The sequence below is a fragment of the Etheostoma cragini genome, chromosome 2, assembly GCF_013103735.1.
Source record: "Etheostoma cragini isolate CJK2018 chromosome 2, CSU_Ecrag_1.0, whole genome shotgun sequence".
Lineage (NCBI taxonomy): Eukaryota > Metazoa > Chordata > Actinopteri > Perciformes > Percidae > Etheostoma > Etheostoma cragini.
The window spans coordinates 17,603,538-17,626,265 of NC_048408.1; the positions used below are offsets into that span (position 1 = coordinate 17,603,538).

Genomic DNA, 22,728 nt, shown 5'->3' on the forward strand with positions numbered 1-22,728 from the left:
GGATTTGAATGGCTTTCTTTTTGATGACAGGAGAAGAGAGGGACAGAGGAGGAGACAAACAGACTGATGAATGTTCGTGTGTCTGTCTGGAGGATGCAGATACTTGAGGGATCAAAGGTGCCAGACGGTCATAAACACTCATTCTGTTGTAAGTTGTGAGAAAAGAGATGGAAAGAAAGAATTTTTCATGTGATTGGATTATTTATGTTTCATTTCAAATTGTTTAAATCTTACTTGAGTTAAAGCACAGAAATATCTGCAAGTGCTAACAGTATAGCGATGAAGGCCCCTGTGAGTTATATTACTATATTTAATTTCATAGTATAGTATGGTTTGATTATTAAAACTAATGCATTAATATGTAGGTTGCATTTTACTGTCATTTGGGTGAAGTTTTAACCACAACAATGCACCATATTCTATAAATTAGTGAAAAGAAATTCTACATAAAATTTAAATCTGTAAAGCAGCAAGCAACCATAGCTGTAAAATAAATGTAGTGGAGTAGAAGTATAAAGTAGCATAACATGGACGCTAAGTACAGCACTTAGAAATATTACCAAGTTACTTTCAAACACTGCAAATCTGAAACAAAATTACAGCTAACCACAACACTAAAAATCCCACTACATGACAAATCGTAGCACTAAAAAACCCAACTTTTAAGGAAAACAGACACTAACCTGCTGTCTGCAGCAATATCTCTGTTGTTGACACACTGAGTGAGTAGATAAGTCACAGAGTGAGAGACGGGGAACTCAGTAGGAAGTGTTGGGCACAGAAGTGCCATTCTCTCCATTCCTTGATACTGAAGCTGCTCTGTTTTACTCCCACTCTGGTCTCTCACTTTTGTTTAGTTCATGGGACGTCTGTGAAGTCTGAATGTGGATCACAAGATAAATCTGAGTCTTGAAATGATTATGGGGGAATCAAAGAAAAAAACTGAGTTGTGCCGCACAAATTTGTATTATTGTTTTTTGTAAAGTTTCGTTTTTTTACAAAATATTGGACACTTTTCCCTCCTCGAGTGAGAACATGAAAAATTCAAAGGAGAAATGTCTATTAGGTTGAACTGCCAGCGACTTTTGTTGAGTTCCTTTATTGTTTTATATAAGCTGAAATGTTTTAATCTAAAAAGTGAATTTAGCAGTCCGATAACTGTAGTGAAGTGTAAAGCAGCATAAAAAAGAAATACCCAGGTTAAGTACAAGTACCAAAAAGTTGTACCAAGGTACAGTACTTGAGTTAATATACTCAGGTTCTTCCCACCACCATTGCCGATAGACTACATAAATCTTAAATATGATCAACTTCATAATAACATGCAGATTAAATCCAAAGAATTGAGGATTAAACAACTTTATTTTGTATGAACTAAGGAAGCATATGATCATCAAAAGAGGGTTGTTACACACACACAATTTCCTCACCATGCCGTTGAGTAAAAACAATGAAAACTAAAAATATACACTTTGAGCATTACCAAATACTAGTTTCCAGTAATCTTGATTAATCTAGGATAATTTTGGCATCTGGAGTAAATTGTGTTGCATTTACTCAGTACATATAATTTGAATACAGTCACTACTAACACCATTTTGGCACAATGGCACAAACAATCCTCATGCTTCTCAGCAGCTGCCGTGCAGACATAACCAAAGAGAGAGAGAGAGAGAGAGGAGTAAAACGCCTCCCCACTGGTGAAAAATTCATTGCACTTCTGTCATTAACTTCACTAATTTAATGCACAATATAAGTAGTAGAAGTATAACTTCATGATTTATGTAAAGTGATTGTCAAATTACAAAACGTATGTAAAAGTTGGCACAAGTAGATGATGTCGTGACATTTACATCATGTTTAAATCCCATTCCTAAAGGGCAACATGTTCTCCAAACACATCGCAATCTAATCCTGCATGAAGTCTTCTCCTCCGTGCGCATTTGGCTTCCCTCTCTGCTTCACTTTCCTCTGATCTCTACACAAAGCATGTTAGAGGTCAAAGAAAAGTTGGAATGATAGAACAGGGCATTCTCCCCTCCATCTTTCTTATTCTCTTCTTCCATTTTCTTTCTCCATGTGTAAGGTGTCGACTCCCATCCCACCGGTGTCCTGGCAGCACCCCTGTCCAGATGGCCTCCCGCCTTGCTCCACCTCGCCCTCTTGATCATATCAGGGCATTGCTATCGTCATCTCTGCAGTTCACACTGGCCACCAGTGGGTGATGCCGGACTGTTTTGTTGCTCCACTTGTGGGCATCCTGCAGCCCTGGCTCGAGGAAGTAAAGGCACGCTCCAAAGCCTGCCAGCACCAAAACCGACACCAGCAGATAGAGGGGGACGAACCAGTCCAAGAACAGCCACGACATCACGGCTGTCACATGTAGGGAAGGGAAGCGAAGGGAAAGGAAGGGTAGGGAAGGTAGGGAAGGACGGAGCACGGATGAGGAGACACCGAGGAAAGACATGACAGAGAAAGGGAAGGAAAGAAGGAGAGATGTTCAGGTTTTTCAAAAAGTAATCCTTTAGGGTGACATATCACACATGACAGACTGCAGCATATCTGTGTCCCCTTATTTTTTGTCATTTGTTACAAAGCCGTCATTACAATCCCATGCATCAACACAATCAGCTCCCAGCCTCCAGTCTGTCACTGCTTCTATCAGACTGAGATACAATGATTTTTACACGCAAGTACTAAAAATACTGCTCAGTAGTAAACAAAGTCATCATGCTTACCTGCAGACGCTACTGATTTATGTTGCTCTCTTGGCCTTAGATGGTATGCGATGTGCAGCAGTCGTGAGTCAAATCAATCATCTGATTATTTCCAACACCGCAGCTCTGACTGTTGCATGTGAGACGGTGAAAGGTGCTCTCCGAGAGGCACAAGAGGCAGAAGCTGCATGCGGCTCTTATCCTACCAAGCTCCTGTCTCTGACGTTCAAAAGGAGGGGTGGGGGTTGCTATGACAACACCCCTGCTGATGGTGGAGAGGAGGGAGGGAGTGGGAGGGAAACTTATATAACTATAATCATTTTTTTGGGGGGGGGACCCTTCAGATGTCTGTGCATGCTCACCGCCTTGCTGCTGGCTGCATAAAATCAATTCCACTCCATTTAACAGCAAGGCCATCACACAGTTTATGTGACATTGAAAAAGAAGGGGCCAATTTTGTGTGAGCCGTACCTCTAATATCTGCTCTGACTGACGGCAGCTGTACTCTTTTATGGAGTCACTCCCCTGAGTAGAAGTGGTGGGGAAAAGATTTTTTTTTGTCTTGCTAGCTCCAACACATAAGCTGAATATAGGGCGGATTGGCATACATAGTGAAAAGTTATCAGAGGATGTGATCTCTTTTAATAACCATTTTTAACTCATTCTGCACAAGCGGCAGATTCATGAAAAGCAGAGTTAAACCGATCAGCGGGCACTGCACACAGAAACATCAAAAGGGCCTTGAGCACCTGACCTATTCTTTTCTTGACAAAAAAGTGCTCCTTTTTCTGGGAAGCTTATATCTTTTTTTAAATAAATGAATATATATTCCTGTTTACGCACAGCTTCCCTGTCAAACAAACATATTTATTGAATAAAAAATCTAGACATTAGGATGGGAGATTAGACTGTGTTGTGTTCTGATTGAAATAAAGAAAGTCAGAGTTGTGTTAATATATTTAACGTTTTGTTAAAAAACATTTTTTTAAATAAAGAATTATGAGAAGCGCCCTTTTTCACTTGATCCCCTGCCCCACCAAATATCTGGACATGTCCTTGCAGATCTGCTTTAAATGCAATGGTGACATGCAACATTCTGGCGGTACAAGTAACATAAAGAAACAATAGATTAACTGAACAATGTAGGATCTGTATATGAGGTCTTGTCAACTGTAGATACATTGTTCTTCTGAGTGTATATGTTAAGTTGTTAAGTGATGTTAAGTTTTGGAAATGTTTAGTATTTTCAGGAGCAATTTCATCAATAACTTATCCAGTGGAGGTTTACATATTCAGATATGATTATTCAAACTCCCTTAAGAAACTTTATAATGGGTTTTTGTTCAAATGCTGCTCAAGCAATATTATGTTAATGACTGAGAGAGAGGAGAACCGAGTACTGAGCTCAAAGTGTGAAATTTCATAATGTAAGTGTGCGTGTGCGTGTGTGCGTGTGGGCGTGTGTGTGTCCACTATGCCGGCAGCTGCTGTGAGAGCACTTTGGTCTGCAGGAAGTCACTAACAAATGGAGCAACAACTTTGGGATCATTCAGATGGACGTGATGACCGCCTGATACTGCCACCACCGTGTTCTGAGGGAGACAGACAAAGATCCTTTTGCCATTATTACTTAAACACTGTGCATTTACAATATTATGTTGTTTACTTTGTGTCTTTCACAGTTACATTCCTTTACTATCATCACTACCCCATCTGTTTGTCGTTCATTCTGCACCTTTGTTTATTTTTCCATACATATCTTCTTATCTTCTTGTTAGACTGCGGTCTGCTACATCGTATGTTGTTGCACTGGTACTTACTGAATCTAGTCTAATCTCTTCCCACTCTAATTTCTCCATCATTTCAGCTTTCCCACACTGACCAAGTTCTTTTCCTTCATGATTTCCTATTGTATCATACCTGGCCAATTCAGAAATACTAGTGCAGACCTCCATCATCTAGACTTTGAGAGGTCTCTTTCCTACTTGCTGGCCTTCCTGAGCCTTTATCTAATAAAGATACTCCTTGTCGATATCCCCTCTTCTAAATTATGACATTAAAATGAAACAAAACAGGAATCTAATTTGGTGTGTGAGCTCTTTTTCACTTTAAGATTCACATCTATAAATATTTCTGCACATTCTGAGACATTGAGTCTGTACTACGGTACTACTTTTAGATCTGTGCAGCTGCCTGCCACAATATAATAGATCAACACACATACACCAACATAGTGTTCAAATTACCAAATTATTTTAGTCTATATGTGTTACTGCCGGGTGGGTCAGGTACAAAAACAAATATCAACGCAATTAAGGCAGTTTAAGGACATCACTTCAAATGAATAAGAATGAATAATATTTTTACTTTCCGTAAAAAATAGCCTCACACTGCTGGTATTACAATATGTTAAACTATCATAAGAAACTTTTTCATGCAAATTATATTTATATTATCTTTTTTCTCAAAGATTCAAACTCACATTTCTCTCACGATATCGTTGGAGAAGTTTCAGTTGGTTTGATTTTGGTGCTGCACCAAAGCCTTTGTCTCCTCTGAAAAAAGCATTTTAAACATGTTTGTTCAGTTTGACATGCTTTGAGGATTTCAATAAGGCACATTCAATTATTGGTTTAGGACCCACAAGGGGACTTGAGACAGTCATAACATTATAATGCAAATATCCATTTCAGGTTAATCAATATCTTACAGAACAACTAGAACAGAGGCTTGAATCCTTGACTGCATCTCCAGACTCTGCTCCATGCTGATGGGCACAATGTTTTTCTGAAAACATAAAATGAATCACATGTACTGCAAAAGCTGAATGTTAAACATCTGGAGCAAAAAGAGTTAAGAGAGAGGAGGTGGGGAATGTGGGGGAAGGTTTGGGAGGTTAGAAGTGACTTACAAAATGTACTCGCAGGTCTCTGGAGAATACAAATCCTGCTGGAGAGGAACACATTCAGCAGGCAGCAGATGAGAGAAAGTGAGATGTGTAAGTGAGATTATTAAGAGAAGAAAAGATAAGACATACCTTTGTCAACTTGAACTAGACCTCGCTCTAAAAGGATGTGTACTGACTGTTCAGACAGAGTCGGGTTTGCAGCCACCAACCTGAAAGAAATACAACACTCTAGCCAACAGCAGACATTAGAGACAAAGAAATCTGAAATAATTATGTGTAAATGATACCTGTCAACTGCCTTCTCATAAGTGTAAACTCTTTTCTTCTTTTCAGTTTTTTCTCTCTTTTCAAACTGAAGCATCTCATCCATCCCCTGCCTCATCACTTTGGAATGTTCTTTCTGCAGGAAAAGAGACAGCAGCTACCGACAGTTCTTGAAAGTACTGAACTTTTATATGTATATATACACATACATACATGTGCATTATATGAGATACAGTGTATGAATAAAAAGAAAAGATTTGAAATTAAGAAAAATTTAAACTAAAACAATACATACATACATACATACATACATACATTCATACTATAAACATTGTACAATCTACATTGTATTTCAGATGTCTGGGGAGTTGGGATATCTAGAAACCTGGAGATAGATTTACATTCTGCAATCAATAAATTACAAATGTTGGGTATTAAATGGCCTGATTCTGGTATTCTGGAGTCTGTAGTATTCTGACTTAAAGTAAATAAAGTATTACATTTAGGCCTTCTTTTGGAAAAATACAATTTACAGAAACAGCTCAATATATACAGTATGAAATATGTTCAGACTGTCCCGGTCATGCATTTATCAATACATACCCTTAAAGCTTCACAATGAGTGTAATCTGGGGAGTCAAAACAATTCATACTAAATCTGTAGGTAGGAATCCGTACGAGTCCAGAAGCACGAGAGCATCCACCATCTCAGGATACAGTGCACTGAACTGTGGAAGAAACAATTTGGACCATATGTTGATATGACATAGGAAAATGCAGCGAAATGGTCTCTGTATATTGCATTAAAAAAAGAGAAGAGATAGGACAATGACACTCACTATTCCAGCAATGTCAGCACCTGTAGATAAAAAAAAGCTGCATTTCATTTGCACTTTAAATGACTTTGTAGGACAGCAGCACATGTTAAGATAAATTCTGCTCTAATGGTGGACTCACCCATACTGTGGGCTATGATGGAGAATTTCCGCAGCTGCAGAGCTGTGAGAGTTAATTTCACAGATCATCAACCACGTTCAGTATCTCATCACAGAACACCACGGCAGTTTTTGGGTGCCAAACGTCTCTTCGGGGTTTAATTATATGCATAAACAGAAACAAGTCCTGTAAATTCTAACCTTACGCTTACACTTACACTGATGGTTGGCTAAAAACAATTATGAGCTTATTATGAGCTGACACACACCATCAGCGACTCTGCGTACATCCGCCACATACGCAGGAAAAGAGTAGAAATCTCCAGGACGACGATGTGAAGACAGACCATGACCTGCCAGGTCCACCGCCACGTATCTGCACGCTAACAGGAAGTACAAAGAAGAGATGTGTTAATTACTCACAGAACACACTCAGCGGACACCAAATCCCTAACAAATAAAATACAATTTTGGAAAGTTATTTTGGGGAGCATGTTAACCTCGTTCTATCGGCCAAATATCTTCCTTATGTTCCTTTATCCTCGTCCTTTGGACTGTCCCTGACCTGGCTGTAACTCCATGTATTTTAAGTAAATGCACAAATATCTGTTTTTATACAATAATTTATGCAGGCGAGACATGGAAAATCTGTTTTAAAAAGATGAAAATATATTTGGCCTCACCAGGTATAGTAGGTCGAGTTTTCCCATCCGAAACGACTCTTTCCACAGTAAAAACATGACATAAATGGAAAAATGTACTGTACTAGCTATAAGAATGGCAGAATCATCACAGTACATGATATTTTAATAATCGCTTCATACACGCGTCACGATGACGGCAATTAGTTGTTAACCAACATTCACGAAGACGTATAGCCCTGCAACAATCTATCTAAAATAACACCTTTGGAAATACCATTCATGATATATAGTAAAATATTAAAGTTGTGAGAAGTTTATATGGCTTGAACATGCTGTTTCATTCGTCCCGTCCACGAGGGAAAGATTAAACATTACGTACGTCACACTTTTGCTGTAATAACTCCAGCAACGGTTTTGTTCAAAGCTAAAATGCAACTGTATTTGACAGATGACAGGTGTAGGCTCTTAGTGACAAACTATTATCTTTCAGTGCGATACAATCACTTTGTAAATTACGTTTAATTAAAAAGTGTTTCAACTGTCCCGGCTCTCCCCTATGTTACTTTTCTGAGATAGTTATTTGAGTTTCGCCTAGTAAGTGTAGTATATACGCACTTTTACACACAAGAATTGTTACATTTATGCCAGAGTTAATATTAATGAATCTTTCTTTTTTTTACTGGAAACATTTTATCCATTAATGTTGAATTGTATACTTGAACGTTTACGGTATCACATTTTAAAAAATTGCATAGTTGCTATAGCTATTGCTGTCACGGTTCTACAGCTTGCAGTTTTTTGGTTGATAGCTAATGTTACGTTGATAGTTACATCAGATCTTTGTCCTATAGCTACTACTCAAATGCACTGTTTGAGCATTACCTGTAGGTACTCCTTCAATTCCTGCATTTTTGTGATTGTTCATTTAGAAGAATTTAGTTTTTTCTATGAGAAGATAGCTCACTGCTAAGCTAGCCACTCTAGTTTTTAGAAAATATTAGTTTACTTGCTGGCCTTCTGTAACTGTTGAATTACATTGTTGGGCTAACTAATTTGTATGTTACCCTTTTACTGCTACTCTTGTGGACTTTAGGTGTAATGTTATGTTAACTACATTAGTTACTATGTTGTACTTTCTAAAAAAAAAAAATTGATATAAATAGCATTGTCTTTATTACCAAATTGCAAAGCACTTTCTATGAAAAGTCTTGGAAAATTATAACTAAAGTTACTGTATTATTAAAATTGCAGTCAGACCGATATAAAGCGTTACCCAGCTTTGTTAACAGAAAATCTCATTACTTGCTGGTAGTGCATTTGTCGCTGCCTAATGTGAGTCGAATGCAGATTTGAGTTGCGCATGCGTCACTTTGCGACAAGTAGCCTACAAGGTGCTGACGAGACTTCTGTCATGTTAATCGACCTCCTTAACGAAGTTCGTTCACAGCTAGCTACAAGTTAGCAATCAAACACAACACAAGCTGTGACTTGATTGGCGTTTTGAGCTAACGTTAGCAATCAAACAATCGTAGATAGCGAAAACGTTTTTGAAATTATTTCCATCTTCTGTTATTGTCAGTACTGAGAAAAGTTTATTATTTTATGCATTTCACAAATTTCCGTATGACACGTAAACCGTTTAAATCTGAGCATGCGCAACTCACATCTGCACTCGACTGACATCGGCCAGTGACAGCATATAGCTACCTTTGGGTAGAAGGGGAATGAGGGGGCTGAATGTGCCACAGTTGTCAGCCCAGCCGTGCAGGCACAGCACGGGATGGCCGTGATCAGGACCCCAGATTTTCCCTCTGATCTCTCCCCACGGGACCGGGACACAGAGCTCGGAAACTGGACCAGTTACACAGTCAGCAGTTCAAACACGAGAATTACTGAGAATTAACAGCTCAAAAACTTCCAATGAACCCCTATTATTACATTTTTAACCGGGAGCAATAAACTATTTAACTAATTTCACACGATACATGAAAATAAGTATGCATCTCATGCACAAAGAGACATGAACAGCACCATTAGGCCTACTGGTTTAACGGTAACGTTATGGGCTTAAAAAGGACAAAAAGTGCTGGATGTTGAAATCCCAAACGAGTAAACAAGAGGGTATCAGTGATTTTAACTGCTGTGGATCTGTGACTGAGTGTGTCCATCCTAATTATTAAAGTCTCCGTCTGACTTTGTTACCTTCTTTAGCCATTGTAGTTGACGTCACAGTGTTCACCGCCTTGTGAAGTTTGCAGTAGCGCTCGCAATGCCACTACAACAAACAAACCGTAAACACGTAACTTGCGCGTCCTCTGCTGCATCACAACAATCTAACGCAGCACAGTGGAATGCCTTTTTCCCCCTCAGTTGGGTCTTTTAGGCAACACAGCTATAATTGGACAGTTGAAATTTTCACCTGTGTCATGTGATCCTTCTTGAATATCACTCCGAGAAGTCAATGGAGTGATATCTATGATTTGAAATATCTAAGCTGTTTTGTTTTTCCAGCCAGCATTTGATACTGATGACAGAAAGTAGAAGAACGGTTCCACTATGTCTATGGCACCCCTTCATAGTGTTCTTTTTAGGGCAAAAGTGACATTGCAATAGTTATAAATACATTTATTTTATACATCAACAATTCTGCAAGACCTGGTTTTCCCTCAACCTAAAGGTCTTCTCTGCTCCAAATATTTATTTTACATATCTGATTTCAACAATTGTCCACAGCCTTTCAACATCTGTCAAACAACTGCATGCAGCTTTGAAGATTATTGGATGGAAATCAGGAAATCATCAAGATACATTTTCTCAGTTTTCAAAATTTAGAAAAAAAGGAATAATGTGTGCAACAATATCCTAACAAGTATGGGTAAATCTTTACAATAGCCTGTAAAATAGAATATTTAAAACTAGATCACAGAAAAAGCAAAAGATGGTCAATTGTGAAATGATTAAAGATGACATTACATACAAATATTTAAGGAATTGCATTTTCATAGATTTTTACAGATAATCATCCAAAAATAAAAGCCTTTCTTAATATTAACTTAATTTAAAAGCTGTAAACAAGATATTGTGTGACAAAACTTGCAAATGTATCCTCTGCTCCCACTGTGGCACTCAGGCACACACTCTTCCCACAGCTTGCTACCTTTTGAGATTAAAGATGAGGATACACTTCAGAGAAACTGAGCAACTGATAAAATAATAACAGGCAGTGGACTTCTACGACACCTGTGCATTTTAAACAATCCTCAAAGAGAGCAGCTACAAGGTGAGATACCTACTGCCTGCTAAAACACAGCAGTCTGAACTGCAGGGCAGCAGGAAGACCAAGCTCAGAATACAGTCCACAATAGCCTAAATAACTAAGATCTTCATTACCCCTGTACAATGTAATGCAGTCCAATACAGCTTAGCCATCTATCTTTACGACGGTGTTGACTTTTTGGATATTTGTTCGTTAGGTAGGTATTCGGTTTTCTATTTTAGGATTTAGATATTTGTTTTGTTTTTAAATACTGTAGAAGTGCAGTGTTTCCAGCTCAGTGAGTCTTTACAGCGTTTTGCTGTCTCCTCTCCTTTGATCTCCCTGTTTCACCAAGGCCAGGGCTTTAAATCAAGGACACACCCTTGATGCAGAGCAGAGAGAAAGGTGCAGTCTTGGCAGTCTGCTAACGTTTTGCCAATATTAGCCTGTGTTCAAACAATGTGAAGCTAAAAAAAAAACATGCAAGCGGGGCCTCATGTAGTTGGAGTCCTTTGCAGCGGCCTGGGTTTGAGTCAGATCTGCGGCCCGTTGCTGCGTGTCATCCCTCATCTCTCTTTAAAATCTTTATCTTATTCTTTAAAAAATAACATGCAAGCAGGTTGGATATCACCATGGTATACTGTCGAGTTTAAGCTATGAGCAATGGGAATGTTTGCTATGGGCTAACACCTCAGCGCTTTGCCATCCATCTCAACTGAGAGCTGAGAAATCTCTGGCTGAGTAGAGTTGTAACAGACCCGTGTTGATGTGTGTAAAGGTCTGTATGGTTATGGAGCTTGATGTGACTTAAAGGTCCCATGGCATGAAAATTTCACTTTGAGGATTTATAATATTAACATGAGTTTCCCCAGCCTGCCTATGGTCGAAGAGCTGATAGAAATGGCGATAGGTGTAAACCTAACCTGCCTTTGAGAAAATTAAAGCTCAGATTGGCCAATCTGGCATATTGCCCCTTATGAGGTCACAAGGGTCAAGGTTACCTCTTCTTTTTCTGCTTTGCCCACCCAGAGAATTTGGCCCACCCATGAGAGAGAGACACATCATGGTAGGGCTGCACGATTATGGCCCAAATTATAACGATTATTTTGATCAATACTGTGATCAGGATTATTATCACAATTATTTGTTGATTTTAACCAAAAAACTTTTGTCACACAGGCTATTTATAACTGCTTTCACATCCATATTATGCTACATTCTTCTTATGTTGAAGTTATATGTTGTATAGACATATAGCTGCAACACATGTAAATGAAAATTAGCTATCTGAAATAAATAGTGTAGGATATTTTTTTTTTTTTTTCATCTCTGAGAAATCTGCTTCACTTGTTTTCAACAATAAATGATTAAAAGAGCTAGGGAGAGAGGGGGGGAGTGCGATGGACGTACTCACAGAGAGACGGCTGACTCTTTATGAATGGGTCCAGCATTGGTCGACAGGCGGGTCAGCGGAGTTACAAACGTGGTGTGTATGAAATGCCTGTGTAGTCACTGCGCTGCATTTTTATGAACTATGATATTCTGGCCATGGGTCACATCTCTGGTCCAGCAGTGTCTGTCTCACAGGCTATTACTCTACAAACTGAAGTTAGTTACATTCAATAACTTCTTTTGTGTTTTTCGTCATGGGGGCTGCGATAGCAGAATTACCGGAGGGGTAGATTGGCTTTGCAAAAAAAAAAAAAAACTGAGCTCATTTTGGGACTGGTTCTAGTGGCTTTAATTCTGCACCAAGGCTGAATTTCTGGAAAGAGACTTTAAATATGGTATAAGGGGACCACTAAGGTCTTTATAAAAGCATCAAAGCAGCACCATGTCATGGGACCTGTAATGAAGGTAGACACAGTGAACGGCCATGCTTAATGGCGCTGTGCTCCGTCAAGGCACTGGCTGGCTGAGTGCTTCCTAACATGCTCAGTTCATTTGGCTGTTTTTTTTGCTGATCTTACCCAACACCCCCCTTCACTATTTTACAAACCATCTGGGATTAAAGAGAAGTGGTTATTAAATATCTATCAAAATGCATTAAGTAATTTAGGAGTTCAGCAAAAGTAACATGACTTATGCTTACATAGCTTGTTGACAGGTTTTAGCCCCAAGGTGAGTGTAAACAGTACAATATGAATACAACAGATTTTATGTTAAAATCAGCAGTAGATTAGCAGTGTAATATGAGTTAAGGCAAAATGTTTTTGTGTTTGCTATAACTTGGAGGTCTGTTCTGCTGTTTGTTGGGCTGGCTGTGTCAACACTTTGGTCTGCAGGAAGTCGGACACAAGTGGAGCAACAACTTTTGGATCATTCAAATGGACGTGATGATCACCTGGTACCGTCACCACCGCATGCTAAAGAAAAGAGACAGTGACAAATAAACAAGTGTGAGAGATTTCACATTTTAACCTGCAATCACTGATTTATTCTGTACACTTGGGGGCAGCAAAAACAAGTTGCGAACACAACATTAACATTTCATCTTTTAATGTTGATAATGTGAATTTGTTAGCAAAGAGTTTATTATTTACACATCCAGCAGTTACAGAACAACATCATCTGAATTTTTTTCATTATTGCGAATGATTGGCGTTATGTTTCAGGCCACACAATGAATGTAAGTTCAATGTTCACTCTCTTTTAGCTCCGTTTTTGGTACCCACCAACTCCTGAGAGAAACTTTGATATCTTTAGCTGCTAAATGCTCCAGCTAGTCTCCAACTGTGTCTGTCTGCCATTTGGTGCTGACAAAGTAGTGCAATCGGTTTTTAGAGCTTTACTATCTTTTTTTTTTTTACTGAAAATGGCTGCCTGCTGCTGCTGAAAACACCACAACGAGAATAATGAGAGTGAAATAAAACAATGAGCTGAAAAAGCTTAGTAAAGCCAAGGGTAGCGGCAAAATCCAGTGATAATTCTCTGTTGGGACATCACTACGAGAGATCCTTTTCACATTATACAGTAGAAATATTGAGTATAGCCATTGTGATATCCCAATCAGCAGCTACATCGTTTTTATCACCAGTTGACTTGGAAAGCGATGTTTAGTTGAAGCTCTCTCTCTCATCAGCAACACTTAACCAAGCTCCAGTATGTGGGTCAGCGTTGAGGTTCACAGCTACTGTGTAAAGATTTCTGCTGCCTCAGACAATGAGTACATACTCACAGCTACTTTAGTATTTTTGCAGCAGTCTGTCTGTCTGTCTGCTAGGCACAATTACACACTTTAAAAAGGCTTAACGGCTAAAAGTAACCACCAAGCCAACCTTCTTTCTAAAAAACACACTGAATAAACACACTCACATTTCTGTCCCTATAGGCCTGGAGAATTGCTGATGTGAACTTCTTTTCCTCTGGTTTAATAAACATTTTCTCAAAGCCGTCCTCTGCTCTGGAAGGACAAAGAAAGAAAAGAAAAAGACAATGTATATTTAGTGAGGTACAATTTACTAGTATTGCACCGAGAATAGGTCATGTACTGTAATAAGGAAATGTGAAGTAGAGGAAAAACTTACAGAATAACTAGAACAGAGGCTTGAATCCCCGACTGAAATTCCAGACTCTGCTCCAAACTAATGCGAGTTATATTTTTCTAAAAAATGAAAGAAAAAACAATACAATGTACAATAATACCCATGCATTTTATGGGCTGCATTTGACACCTGTGGGCGGGATAAAAATGTAAAGTGACGAGGTGGTGCAGTTCAGCAAAAACCCACCAGATTAATCCGGAGGTCTCGGGTAAATGCCACACCTGCAAGAGAAAATTGCATTATATTTTCAGCGAAAGAGTAAAAACACAGTCAGACAGGAGAGTGAACTAATTTTGTTCTATGAGGAGTGCCCATAACAAAAATAAAAGTACAGAAGAGGAAGATAAAGACGTACCTCCTTCAACTTGAACTAGACCTCGCTCTAAAAGGATGTGCACTGACTGTTCAGACAGAGAAGGGTTGGCAGCCATCAGCCTGAAAGAAATAAAAAGGCTTTTTTAGAAACACTGGTACAAACAACATAAGTGGATAGTGGATGTTCAGTATTTGTTGGAAAACGACATAAAATACAAACGGTGCAACACCTTTCTACTGCATTTTCATAAGTGTAAACTCTTCTTTTCTTATCTTCTGTCATTTTTTCAAACTGAACCATCTGATCCATCCCCTGCCTCATCACTTTCCCCATTTCTTTCTGCAAGAAAACAGACAGATGATGAGATAAGAAATTCAAAACTACTGACAAAAGTGATTGTACAGCACAGCTCTTTATGAATTCTTATGGAGTAAGTGTAAGGCAATAATACATTTCTAAACACAGAGGAGAAAACGGTGTCAGATTCAATTACACTAGCAACTAAAATTAAATAGCACACAACCTGTATATTTTCCCCATTTACTCACTACACTACAATGCATTACACAGTGATATGAGTACTTTTACAGTGTACATTAGGGAGCTGAAGTAAAGATTATCTGGGGGCTGCTAGAGATGATCTCTCCTAGTGGGAGCTCATGTATCTATGTATGTATGTATCACATTTTTCTATACTTCTTTGGCGTATTTAACAAAAATGACATAATTAATTAAATTAAGCAACCTAGATATGTGTCATAAAATGAACATAAATGAGTGATCTTCTAAAGCCCTTTTTTCCCCAGGAGAAATTAAGTGATTTTAAAGACTTTCGAGACCTACACGCTTTAGGTGACTGGTAGTTGTGCAGATAGTTTAATGTGAAATAAAAAGCAAACTTCCATGGTCCGAGTTTAAAGTAAATGATTGCTTCTATACTAAAAGACTATAAAAATCTAAATTAACCATTTATTCTGTTGGAAGATTTATGAAATTGTTCTGAAGCCTGTTGTTAATAAATGTAATATTTTGCATCACAACTTAAAAATACATTGTATTTTTCTTCACCCTTAACTAAAACAAATGAGAGCCCTGTAGTAACTGTAGTGTTACATTTAATAACTGTTTTAAGTACCTTATCTGTAGGGAAGAATCCATATGAGTCCAGCAGTACGACAGCATCCACCATCTCAGGATACAGTGCACTGAACTGTGAAAAACACAATACAGACTAAACACCACACAGTAAAGGAAAATACTCTCTAGAGAGTCCGTATATCCTGTGAAAATAGTATCCTGTCATGGCCGTCACTTACCAATCCAGCAACATTACCACCTGAAAAAAGAAAGGGTTCAAATAAATATAACCTAACACACACATTTTGATTGCTTTAATTCTGATGTAAAGCTGCACTTACCCATACTGTGGCCTATGATGGAGAATTTGCTCCACTGCAGAGCTGTGGGAGTCATTTCATACATCATCAAACAGAATTCATATTTCATCTCAGAATACAGGGACTGTTTTTAGTCAAAAGACAACAGTACTACTGCGGTTTAACTGCAATACAAACTGGGTGGTATGTTTAAATATATCACAAATTCTCTCTCTCTCTCTCTCTCTCTCTCCTATACTAAATCAGATTTAGTTTGTTGCCTGAACGAATACTGATACAAATATTGATTTTAATAAGTGGCTACACATCCTGCTACTTGTTGAACTCAAATTCACACACCTTCAACAACTCTGCGTACGTCCATCACATACGCCGGGAAAGTGTAGAAATCTCCAGGACTACGATGTGACGATAGGCCGTGACCCGCCAGATCCACCGCCACGTATCTGAACTCTGAGAGGAAGGACAGAGAGAAAAGCAAGAGTCTCACCAAACACTGCATTCCATTTATTTTACAAAAACCCTTCTTGGCAAACTACCTGGGTCTCTTACATGTCTTTTAATCTGGATCAATTTCACACTGCCCCAGGTCCCAAGAACATTTGGTCCTCAAAATCATCAAGTTAATACTGAGATTGGGAAATAGTATGCTCCACACAAGTGGAACAATCGCAGAAACTTGTGAAATTAGACAAGCTAATCCCTTTTAATTGATGTTGATGTTCTTGGTCTGTTTGTTGTATCATTTGTTGATGTATACAGTAACGTTTATCTGCTTTAATGTTGTGTAACAACATTTAATGTAACAAGCCTGATGCATTGTGGAAACAAGTTCTGCGGACCGATGAGTTTAAAGTTTAAAGTTTAAACCTTTTGGCCGCACTGAGTAAAAGGTACGTTTTGAGAAGAAAGGGCACAGAATATATTGAAAAGAACCTCTGTTCAACTGTTCAACTGGTGGTGGATCAATCATTCTTTGGGGCTGTATTGCAGCCAGTGGCACAGGGAAAATTTCATGAGTAGAAGGATAAATTAATTCAATACATTTTCATGCCATTTTTTTGTTTTCTGTTATTTTGAAAGTGTAAATGACGGAAATAAAATCTAACTTTTTGTGACATACAAAACGGATGTCAACTCTGTCATTTGATGTTTTTTTGGGAGATTTTTTCCATCTTTTGTTGGCTTCTTTAGGTCCATTAATACACATTTGTTCCTGGGGTGTCCAAACTTTCGAGCCCCACCGTATATTAGCAGTAGCCTATGTACTAACGTTGGCCAAAATATAGCATGTAAACACAAACAAAATCTCCAGTATGCCAAAAATACCCAGATGACATACTGATTCAGAAAATATCTCCAGTATGGATGGAACCAGTTTACCTCGCCTACGTCCCACAATGCAAATACAGCCACACAAGGAGGAAAGACTATACACATGCATAAGATGAGTAGTCTTGTGAAAGTAGTGTTGAATAAACCAAGCCCAATTACCAGGACAGTTTCCATAATGTGGTGTAAAGTTTCTTTCAGTCTTTTTGTGTGCATATGAAATTAAAAAGAATAAAATGCACATGTGGGATAGAAAACAAAACTGAGGGCTTGTAAAGGAAACCCACCTAAGATTGAAACAGGTTTAAAGCTGGCCAAACTGGGGGACAAACCAGGGGGCTTCTTTTCTTTATTTTAGTATAAAGCTGACAGGCAGGCAGGAAATGTGTTAGCCCTAAGGCCACCCTCCCTACAGTCCCAGAAAGCTTCTTATTGTGAGGCAAGAGTGTTAACCACCCAACACAGCATACAGATCTGAAAAAGTACACACTTTCGTGTAATACACAAAACACCACAAACGTGTGTGCACTGAATAGTTTTTGTAAAAACCAAAGTGACACTGAAAATGACAGCCCCTGTTCAGACAATAACTTGCCAAAAAAGATACCTTGTAGCTTCTGTTTTAACACTGTGAGTGGCAGCAAGAAATGATTGGCAGCTGGTATTATATATAATATGTGTGTATACATAAGAGAGAAAGTGAAGATTGTTTAGTTTTCAGTTTAAATGGCAGTGAATGAGAGTGTGACAGAATACTATCAATTCAGGTTTAAATCCTTAAAACCGAGTTGTGTGCGTTAGATTTTCAGATTTACATTTCACATAAACAATTACCTGCGGGTAGAAGGGGAATGAGGCTGTTGAATGTACCACAGTTGTCAGCCCAGCCGTGCAGGCACAGCACGGGATGACCGTGAACGGGACCCCAGATTTTCCCTCTGAGATCTCCCCATGGGACCGGGACACAGAGCTCTGAAACTGGATAAATGATACTCATGAATGGCTGCGATCGGTAACCAGATAGTATAAACTCACTCTTTCAAAAACAAAATGTTTCTGTGCCCACTGTAACTTGCCACTGGAATAGCTTTGTGACCAATGTTTGGTTTTAAGAGCTTATTTTGCTTATCGCTGAAACAATTAGCTGATTAAACAATTAGTCAACATACAGAGAGTAATCATAAACATTTTTTGTAATTAAGTTATTATTTAGTCATCAAGATTAGCTGCTTTTCTCTGTATCATAAATGTTTATATATAAATGGTCTAAGCTCTGAGAATAGAGATAGGCATAAGTATTTACTTGCTATTAACCCTGTTAAAGTTGAAAATATGACTTTAGGGCTAACCAAGTTAGTGTTGCAGCTATCAATTTTTTTTCATGATCAATCTTAGCTGATCTTAATCTGTCGATAATAGTAAAAAATAAAAAAAAAACTCCTGGGAGCAGAAGATGAGCTGAAATATAAGCTGAAACCAACAGATGTTTGGCATTTTTACTTCAGGAATGACTTAAGCCACTAAACGACTATCAAGATTGTTGAGTAATTCTTTGCAGAAGACAACACAAATAACACAAATGTGGATTTTTGCCTTTTAGTCAATCAGAATACTGCAAGCAAAGTAGGCTACCTTTATTAATATCAAACCCAGTATACATCTATACCTGCCTCTTTAAATTAGATAAATGTAACTTTAAACACTGATGCTATTTCTCGTCCTAATTATAAGAAATCTATGACAACAGAAAGTCTTTTCACCACATTCAACTGTCTGTGTCAATGTCTTCCTATTGGCTATGTTCACTATGTCCTGTATGATTGTTGTGTTCAATAAAAATCATTAATAAAAGCTAACGTTACGAGGTGAAGTTCGTTTTAACTTTAAATTACCCCAGTCTGCAGCTCCCATTCCACTGGTGTGTAATTAAACACGATCCATTCCACTTTTCTATTTTCTGTCGTGTTTTAAAAACCGTGCTATGTAGGCCTAAAGGTATGTGTTCAAGTTACATCGTTAGTTACCTGCTTGTTTTATTGCACTGGACTGCAGGTGTCGCACGCTTTTCAAAGCCTGCAACATACTGGAGACCACCGAGGCTGTTAAAACGTATACACTTAAGAAATATCTTAAAACGTCGAACTTAAACTATGGATGTTATCAAACCGTTTTCAGACTCTGAATGTCACTCCCGGTTTTCCGGGTCCTAAAAGACCACGCGACGCGAGCTAAAGATGCTATTGGATAAACGGACACGTAGCTCTATGGTCTGGACCAATCATCGTTATGACTGGGAGGACTCCCTATATAACCAATGTAATCGTTTTTACTACAACGGTCAGTAAAGTTTTTTCTTTGTTTTCAGGCTTTACGAAATCTAGCCAGTGACTAGGATTAAAGTGTTTGTTCAACCCCCCCCCCCCCCCCCCCCACAAAAAAAGTAAATTATTAATATTAATAATACTATTAATAATAATACCATGACATGATTTTTTTGAGAGGTTTACTGTACTGTGTAAATGTCATACCATTGCAACCATATCCATGACAGAGGAAGATAAAGATAAGAAAATACTTAATTAGTCACACAGCTGGGAAATTTGCATCCTTTCAACAACTCAAAAAGGGAACACATGTCATAAAGAGAGTCTAAAAGAGACAATAACTGCATAAAAACACGTTAATATCAGTAAATCATTTCAGAGATGGAGGAAGGCTAAACTATCAGTAACATTTTCTCTCCATCTCTGAAACTCTTCACTAATATTGAGGATGTCTTCTCAAAGTGCTTTACAGGCCCACAAGTTTGCAAAGAAAGTAGGACAGTAATTCTTATAGAATTGCTGCTACCTGAATAAAACAACGGAATCGGAATCACAATTGGGATGATTGAAGTCATTGGCTATATATGATTACACAAAAAAAAACAAGCACACTTATATATGCACACCTGTGTTCCACAATTATTCAGAATATGACAATGTTCCAAATTTGATTCAGGTCACGTAAACAGAATCTTCCGTTTGGATATTCCAAATAAGGCTTTTTTCCAAAAATGGCATTTTCCGATTAAGATTAAGAAAAGGGTTTTAGAGGCATTGTTTGGACAGAATATGCGTCTCAATCAGGGTTTTAACCACAATTATATATTATCTAGGTAAACAGGAATATTAGTAGAATATTCACTTTCGTTAGCCATATAAACAGCTTAGTCGGAAAGATGTCTTTTTCAGAATAAGGACAAAAAACTGAATATTATGTGTAGGTGAACATAGTCGATGACTAGTACACGTACAGGTTGTTGTATGAAACACGTGCAAATGCCCGCGCTCGTCTAGTGGGAGGTGCTTAGCACGGAGAGGGAGCTGCAGGAGGAGGGCGCAAATTATCTAATTTGGCAACTTGTTTGGCCTTTTTCCAGAAAACTGCCTACCCCAGCTTTAAGTGTTCACAGTTCATCAATTTACATACACAAACACTGTAAAATAATAACATTTATGAACAAGAATAGACAATAAAGTTTCAGGGAAGGGAATCAGAATATTGTTTAAGAATACAGTAAACAGAGTGTGCAGGTAACTGTTCATATGTTTTTTCCCTAAAGTTTCAGTTTCTCACACACATGCACACGCAAACACACACACACACACACACATCAGAGATGATATTTAAAAGTTTCCTGATTAAGTTTAGAGGTGTGTGGGAACATTTGAAGAGACGTGCGGTCAGGGGAGTAGACAACTGGGAGGGCTGGAATAAGCTGGTGATAGGATGGAGAGAGGGAGTATAAAAGTTGAGCTTTGAAGGTGGGGGGTGAAGTCAGGCAAGAAGAAGTTGGTTCAATCACACAATATATTTTACTACAGGTAGGTACTGTCTTTTTTGATTATTTTATATTTAAATCTTAGAATAATTCACATTTACTAATAAAATGTGGGATTTAGACGTAGACCATATACATGCTCGTTCGGTGCTCAGGAATTCAGAATAATACGCTATTCTACTTTGTTATTTATTATGGTGGAGAATGTTTTTTATACATAAAGTTATAAGAAATAAAGCAGTTTTGCCAAGGTCATCAAATTAAAATAAATAACTTTCCTTAAAGAAAAAAAGCTTTGTATTACCATGTGACAACTTTTACAGCATCAAAACCAACAGCGTGTCTAATATCACTTCACATGAATTATGAAGGGCGACTAAGGTTACTTTACAGACTCAGTGAGGGCAGCTGAGGTATCTGGCTCCTGCCCTTGAATACAGTGTCTCTTGGCTACTGGCCATCAAATCAAACAGGGAAACAAGTGCATAACTTAATCCAGGAAATTAGTTTATCACTGATTGTTCTTTTCTTTTCGTTTGTTTTTATTCCTCAAATCTGTGTTTGTGTATCCTGTTGCTCCATCTCCTCAGATCATGGCTGACTTTGACATGGTGCTGAAGTATTGGGGTCCAATCGAGGCAGACTACACTGGCAATGGGGGCCTGGTTTTGACCCGGTTAGTGGCTCTACCAAGTTAAGATTACTCTTTACTATAGGTCAGGGCATGACAGTGGTGTCCTCAGTGGTGTTTATGGCCTTGCTGTGTGTGTGTTATCTTGGGTGAATCCTCACATTTTCTATTTGTTACAGTTTATTCACAGAGCACCCAGACACTCTGAAGCTGTTCCCCAAGTTTGCCGGCATTGCCCCGAGTGACCTGGCTGGTAATGCAGCTATTTCTGCCCACGGTGCCACAGTGCTGAAAAAATTGGGTGAGCTGCTGAGGGCCAAAGGCAACCACGCTGCCATCCTCAAACCTCTAGCCAACAGCCACGCCACCAAGCACAAGATCCCCATTAATAACTTCAAGGTGAGGCTGATGTGCAGAAAGTTTAAATATATATAGTCCATCATGGTTTGATCCTCCCTCCCTTGGTCTTTTAACTAGAAGTTGCATCCCATTTTTTGTGTTCTCCAAGCTGGTTTTAAAGCCGTTTGTGTGAATTTCTTTGTATTTTCTTTTCAGCTGATTTCAGAGGTTGTTGTTAAGGTCATGGTGGAGAAGGCAGGACTCGATCCCGCTGGGCAGCAAGCTCTGAGGAATGTGATGGCTGTTGTTATCGCTGACATCGATGCTGATTACAAAGAACTGGGCTACACCGGCTGAAGGTTAAAGTCTTGCAAGGGTCAGATGACAAGAAAATATTCTAAATGCAAGATTTAAAAAAAATGAAATTGTTTAATCTTCTGTAAACATATATAAACTAATTTTACAATGAAATGAAATGAAATTACAGCAACCCAAATTACAGCCTCAAATATTACTATAGATTAAAAGATCATATGAAACATAATGGATCTTTCATTGCAGAATGATTTTGTTAGATTGTGTGTGGCAGGTTTGTCTATTATTGTATCCACTCCTGTAACA

The 22,728-nt window shown here is 38.4% G+C and overlaps 3 protein-coding genes across 6 annotated transcripts; 1 reads left to right on the forward strand and 2 right to left on the reverse strand.

Annotated features, from left to right (window-relative positions):
- Nucleotides 1–1,343: 1,343 nt before the first annotated feature.
- LOC117959821 (serine hydrolase-like protein) lies at nt 1,344–9,801 on the reverse strand. The gene is made up of 13 exons (XM_034897136.1): nt 9,671–9,801; nt 9,176–9,319; nt 7,094–7,207; nt 6,847–6,888; nt 6,729–6,748; nt 6,543–6,617; nt 5,913–6,025; nt 5,755–5,834; nt 5,629–5,663; nt 5,428–5,504; nt 5,200–5,272; nt 2,739–4,309; nt 1,344–2,373 (listed from the first exon to the last, which is right to left on the reverse strand). The coding sequence occupies exons 1-12, from the start codon at nt 9,681–9,683 to the stop codon at nt 4,190–4,192; spliced, it is 906 nt and encodes a 301-aa protein (XP_034753027.1). The 5' UTR covers nt 9,684–9,801; the 3' UTR covers nt 1,344–2,373; nt 2,739–4,189.
- Nucleotides 9,802–12,671: 2,870 nt separating this feature from the next.
- serhl (serine hydrolase like) lies at nt 12,672–19,536 on the reverse strand. 2 transcript variants are annotated; one of them, XM_034897113.1, is made up of 12 exons: nt 19,339–19,536; nt 18,149–18,292; nt 16,322–16,435; nt 16,004–16,045; nt 15,902–15,921; nt 15,721–15,795; nt 14,815–14,924; nt 14,625–14,704; nt 14,456–14,490; nt 14,252–14,328; nt 14,040–14,127; nt 12,672–13,090 (listed from the first exon to the last, which is right to left on the reverse strand). In XM_034897113.1, the coding sequence occupies exons 1-12, from the start codon at nt 19,394–19,396 to the stop codon at nt 12,947–12,949; spliced, it is 987 nt and encodes a 328-aa protein (XP_034753004.1). In that variant the 5' UTR covers nt 19,397–19,536; the 3' UTR covers nt 12,672–12,946. The 2 variants fall into 2 exon arrangements, with proteins under 2 accessions (XP_034753004.1, XP_034753014.1); XM_034897123.1 differs by lacking the exon at nt 16,322–16,435.
- A 1,501-nt stretch (nt 19,537–21,037) lies between these two features.
- Nucleotides 21,038–22,479, forward strand: mb (myoglobin). Of its 3 annotated transcripts, none has more exons than XM_034900092.1 (4): nt 21,038–21,180; nt 21,696–21,813; nt 21,948–22,167; nt 22,324–22,479. In XM_034900092.1, exons 2-4 carry the CDS (start codon nt 21,731–21,733, stop codon nt 22,462–22,464), a joined length of 444 nt encoding a protein of 147 aa, XP_034755983.1. In that variant the 5' UTR covers nt 21,038–21,180; nt 21,696–21,730; the 3' UTR covers nt 22,465–22,479. The 3 variants fall into 3 exon arrangements, with proteins under 3 accessions (XP_034755983.1, XP_034756001.1, XP_034755992.1); XM_034900110.1 differs by having other exon boundaries at nt 21,079–21,180; nt 21,728–21,813; XM_034900101.1 differs by having other exon boundaries at nt 21,160–21,184.
- The last annotated feature ends 249 nt before the right edge of the window (nt 22,480–22,728 follow it).

Bases quoted from the DNA above. Each gene is read 5' to 3' on its own strand.
- LOC117959821 (XM_034897136.1), bottom strand. The intron at 6,026-6,542 runs GTATGAATTGTT...CTTTTCCTGCAG, and splicing joins GATTCCTACCTACAGATTTA to AAAGAACATTCCAAAGTGAT. The intron at 5,505-5,628 runs GTAAGTCACTTC...TTATGTTTTCAG, and splicing joins GAGACCTGCGAGTACATTTT to AAAAACATTGTGCCCATCAG.
- mb (XM_034900092.1), top strand. From the start codon at position 21,731: ATGGCTGACTTTGACATGGTGCTGAAGTATTGGGGTCCAATCGAGGCA. The intron at 21,814-21,947 runs GTTAGTGGCTCT...TATTTGTTACAG, and splicing joins GGGGGCCTGGTTTTGACCCG to TTTATTCACAGAGCACCCAG. The intron at 22,168-22,323 runs GTGAGGCTGATG...TTTTCTTTTCAG, and splicing joins TCCCCATTAATAACTTCAAG to CTGATTTCAGAGGTTGTTGT.
- serhl (XM_034897113.1), bottom strand. From the start codon at position 19,396: ATGTTGCAGGCTTTGAAAAGCGTGCGACACCTGCAGTCCAGTGCAATA. The intron at 15,796-15,901 runs GTAAGTGACGGC...TGTTTTTCACAG, and splicing joins GTGGTAATGTTGCTGGATTG to TTCAGTGCACTGTATCCTGA. The intron at 14,329-14,455 runs GTGGGTTTTTGC...TTCATTTTTTAG, and splicing joins GAGACCTCCGGATTAATCTG to AAAAATATAACTCGCATTAG.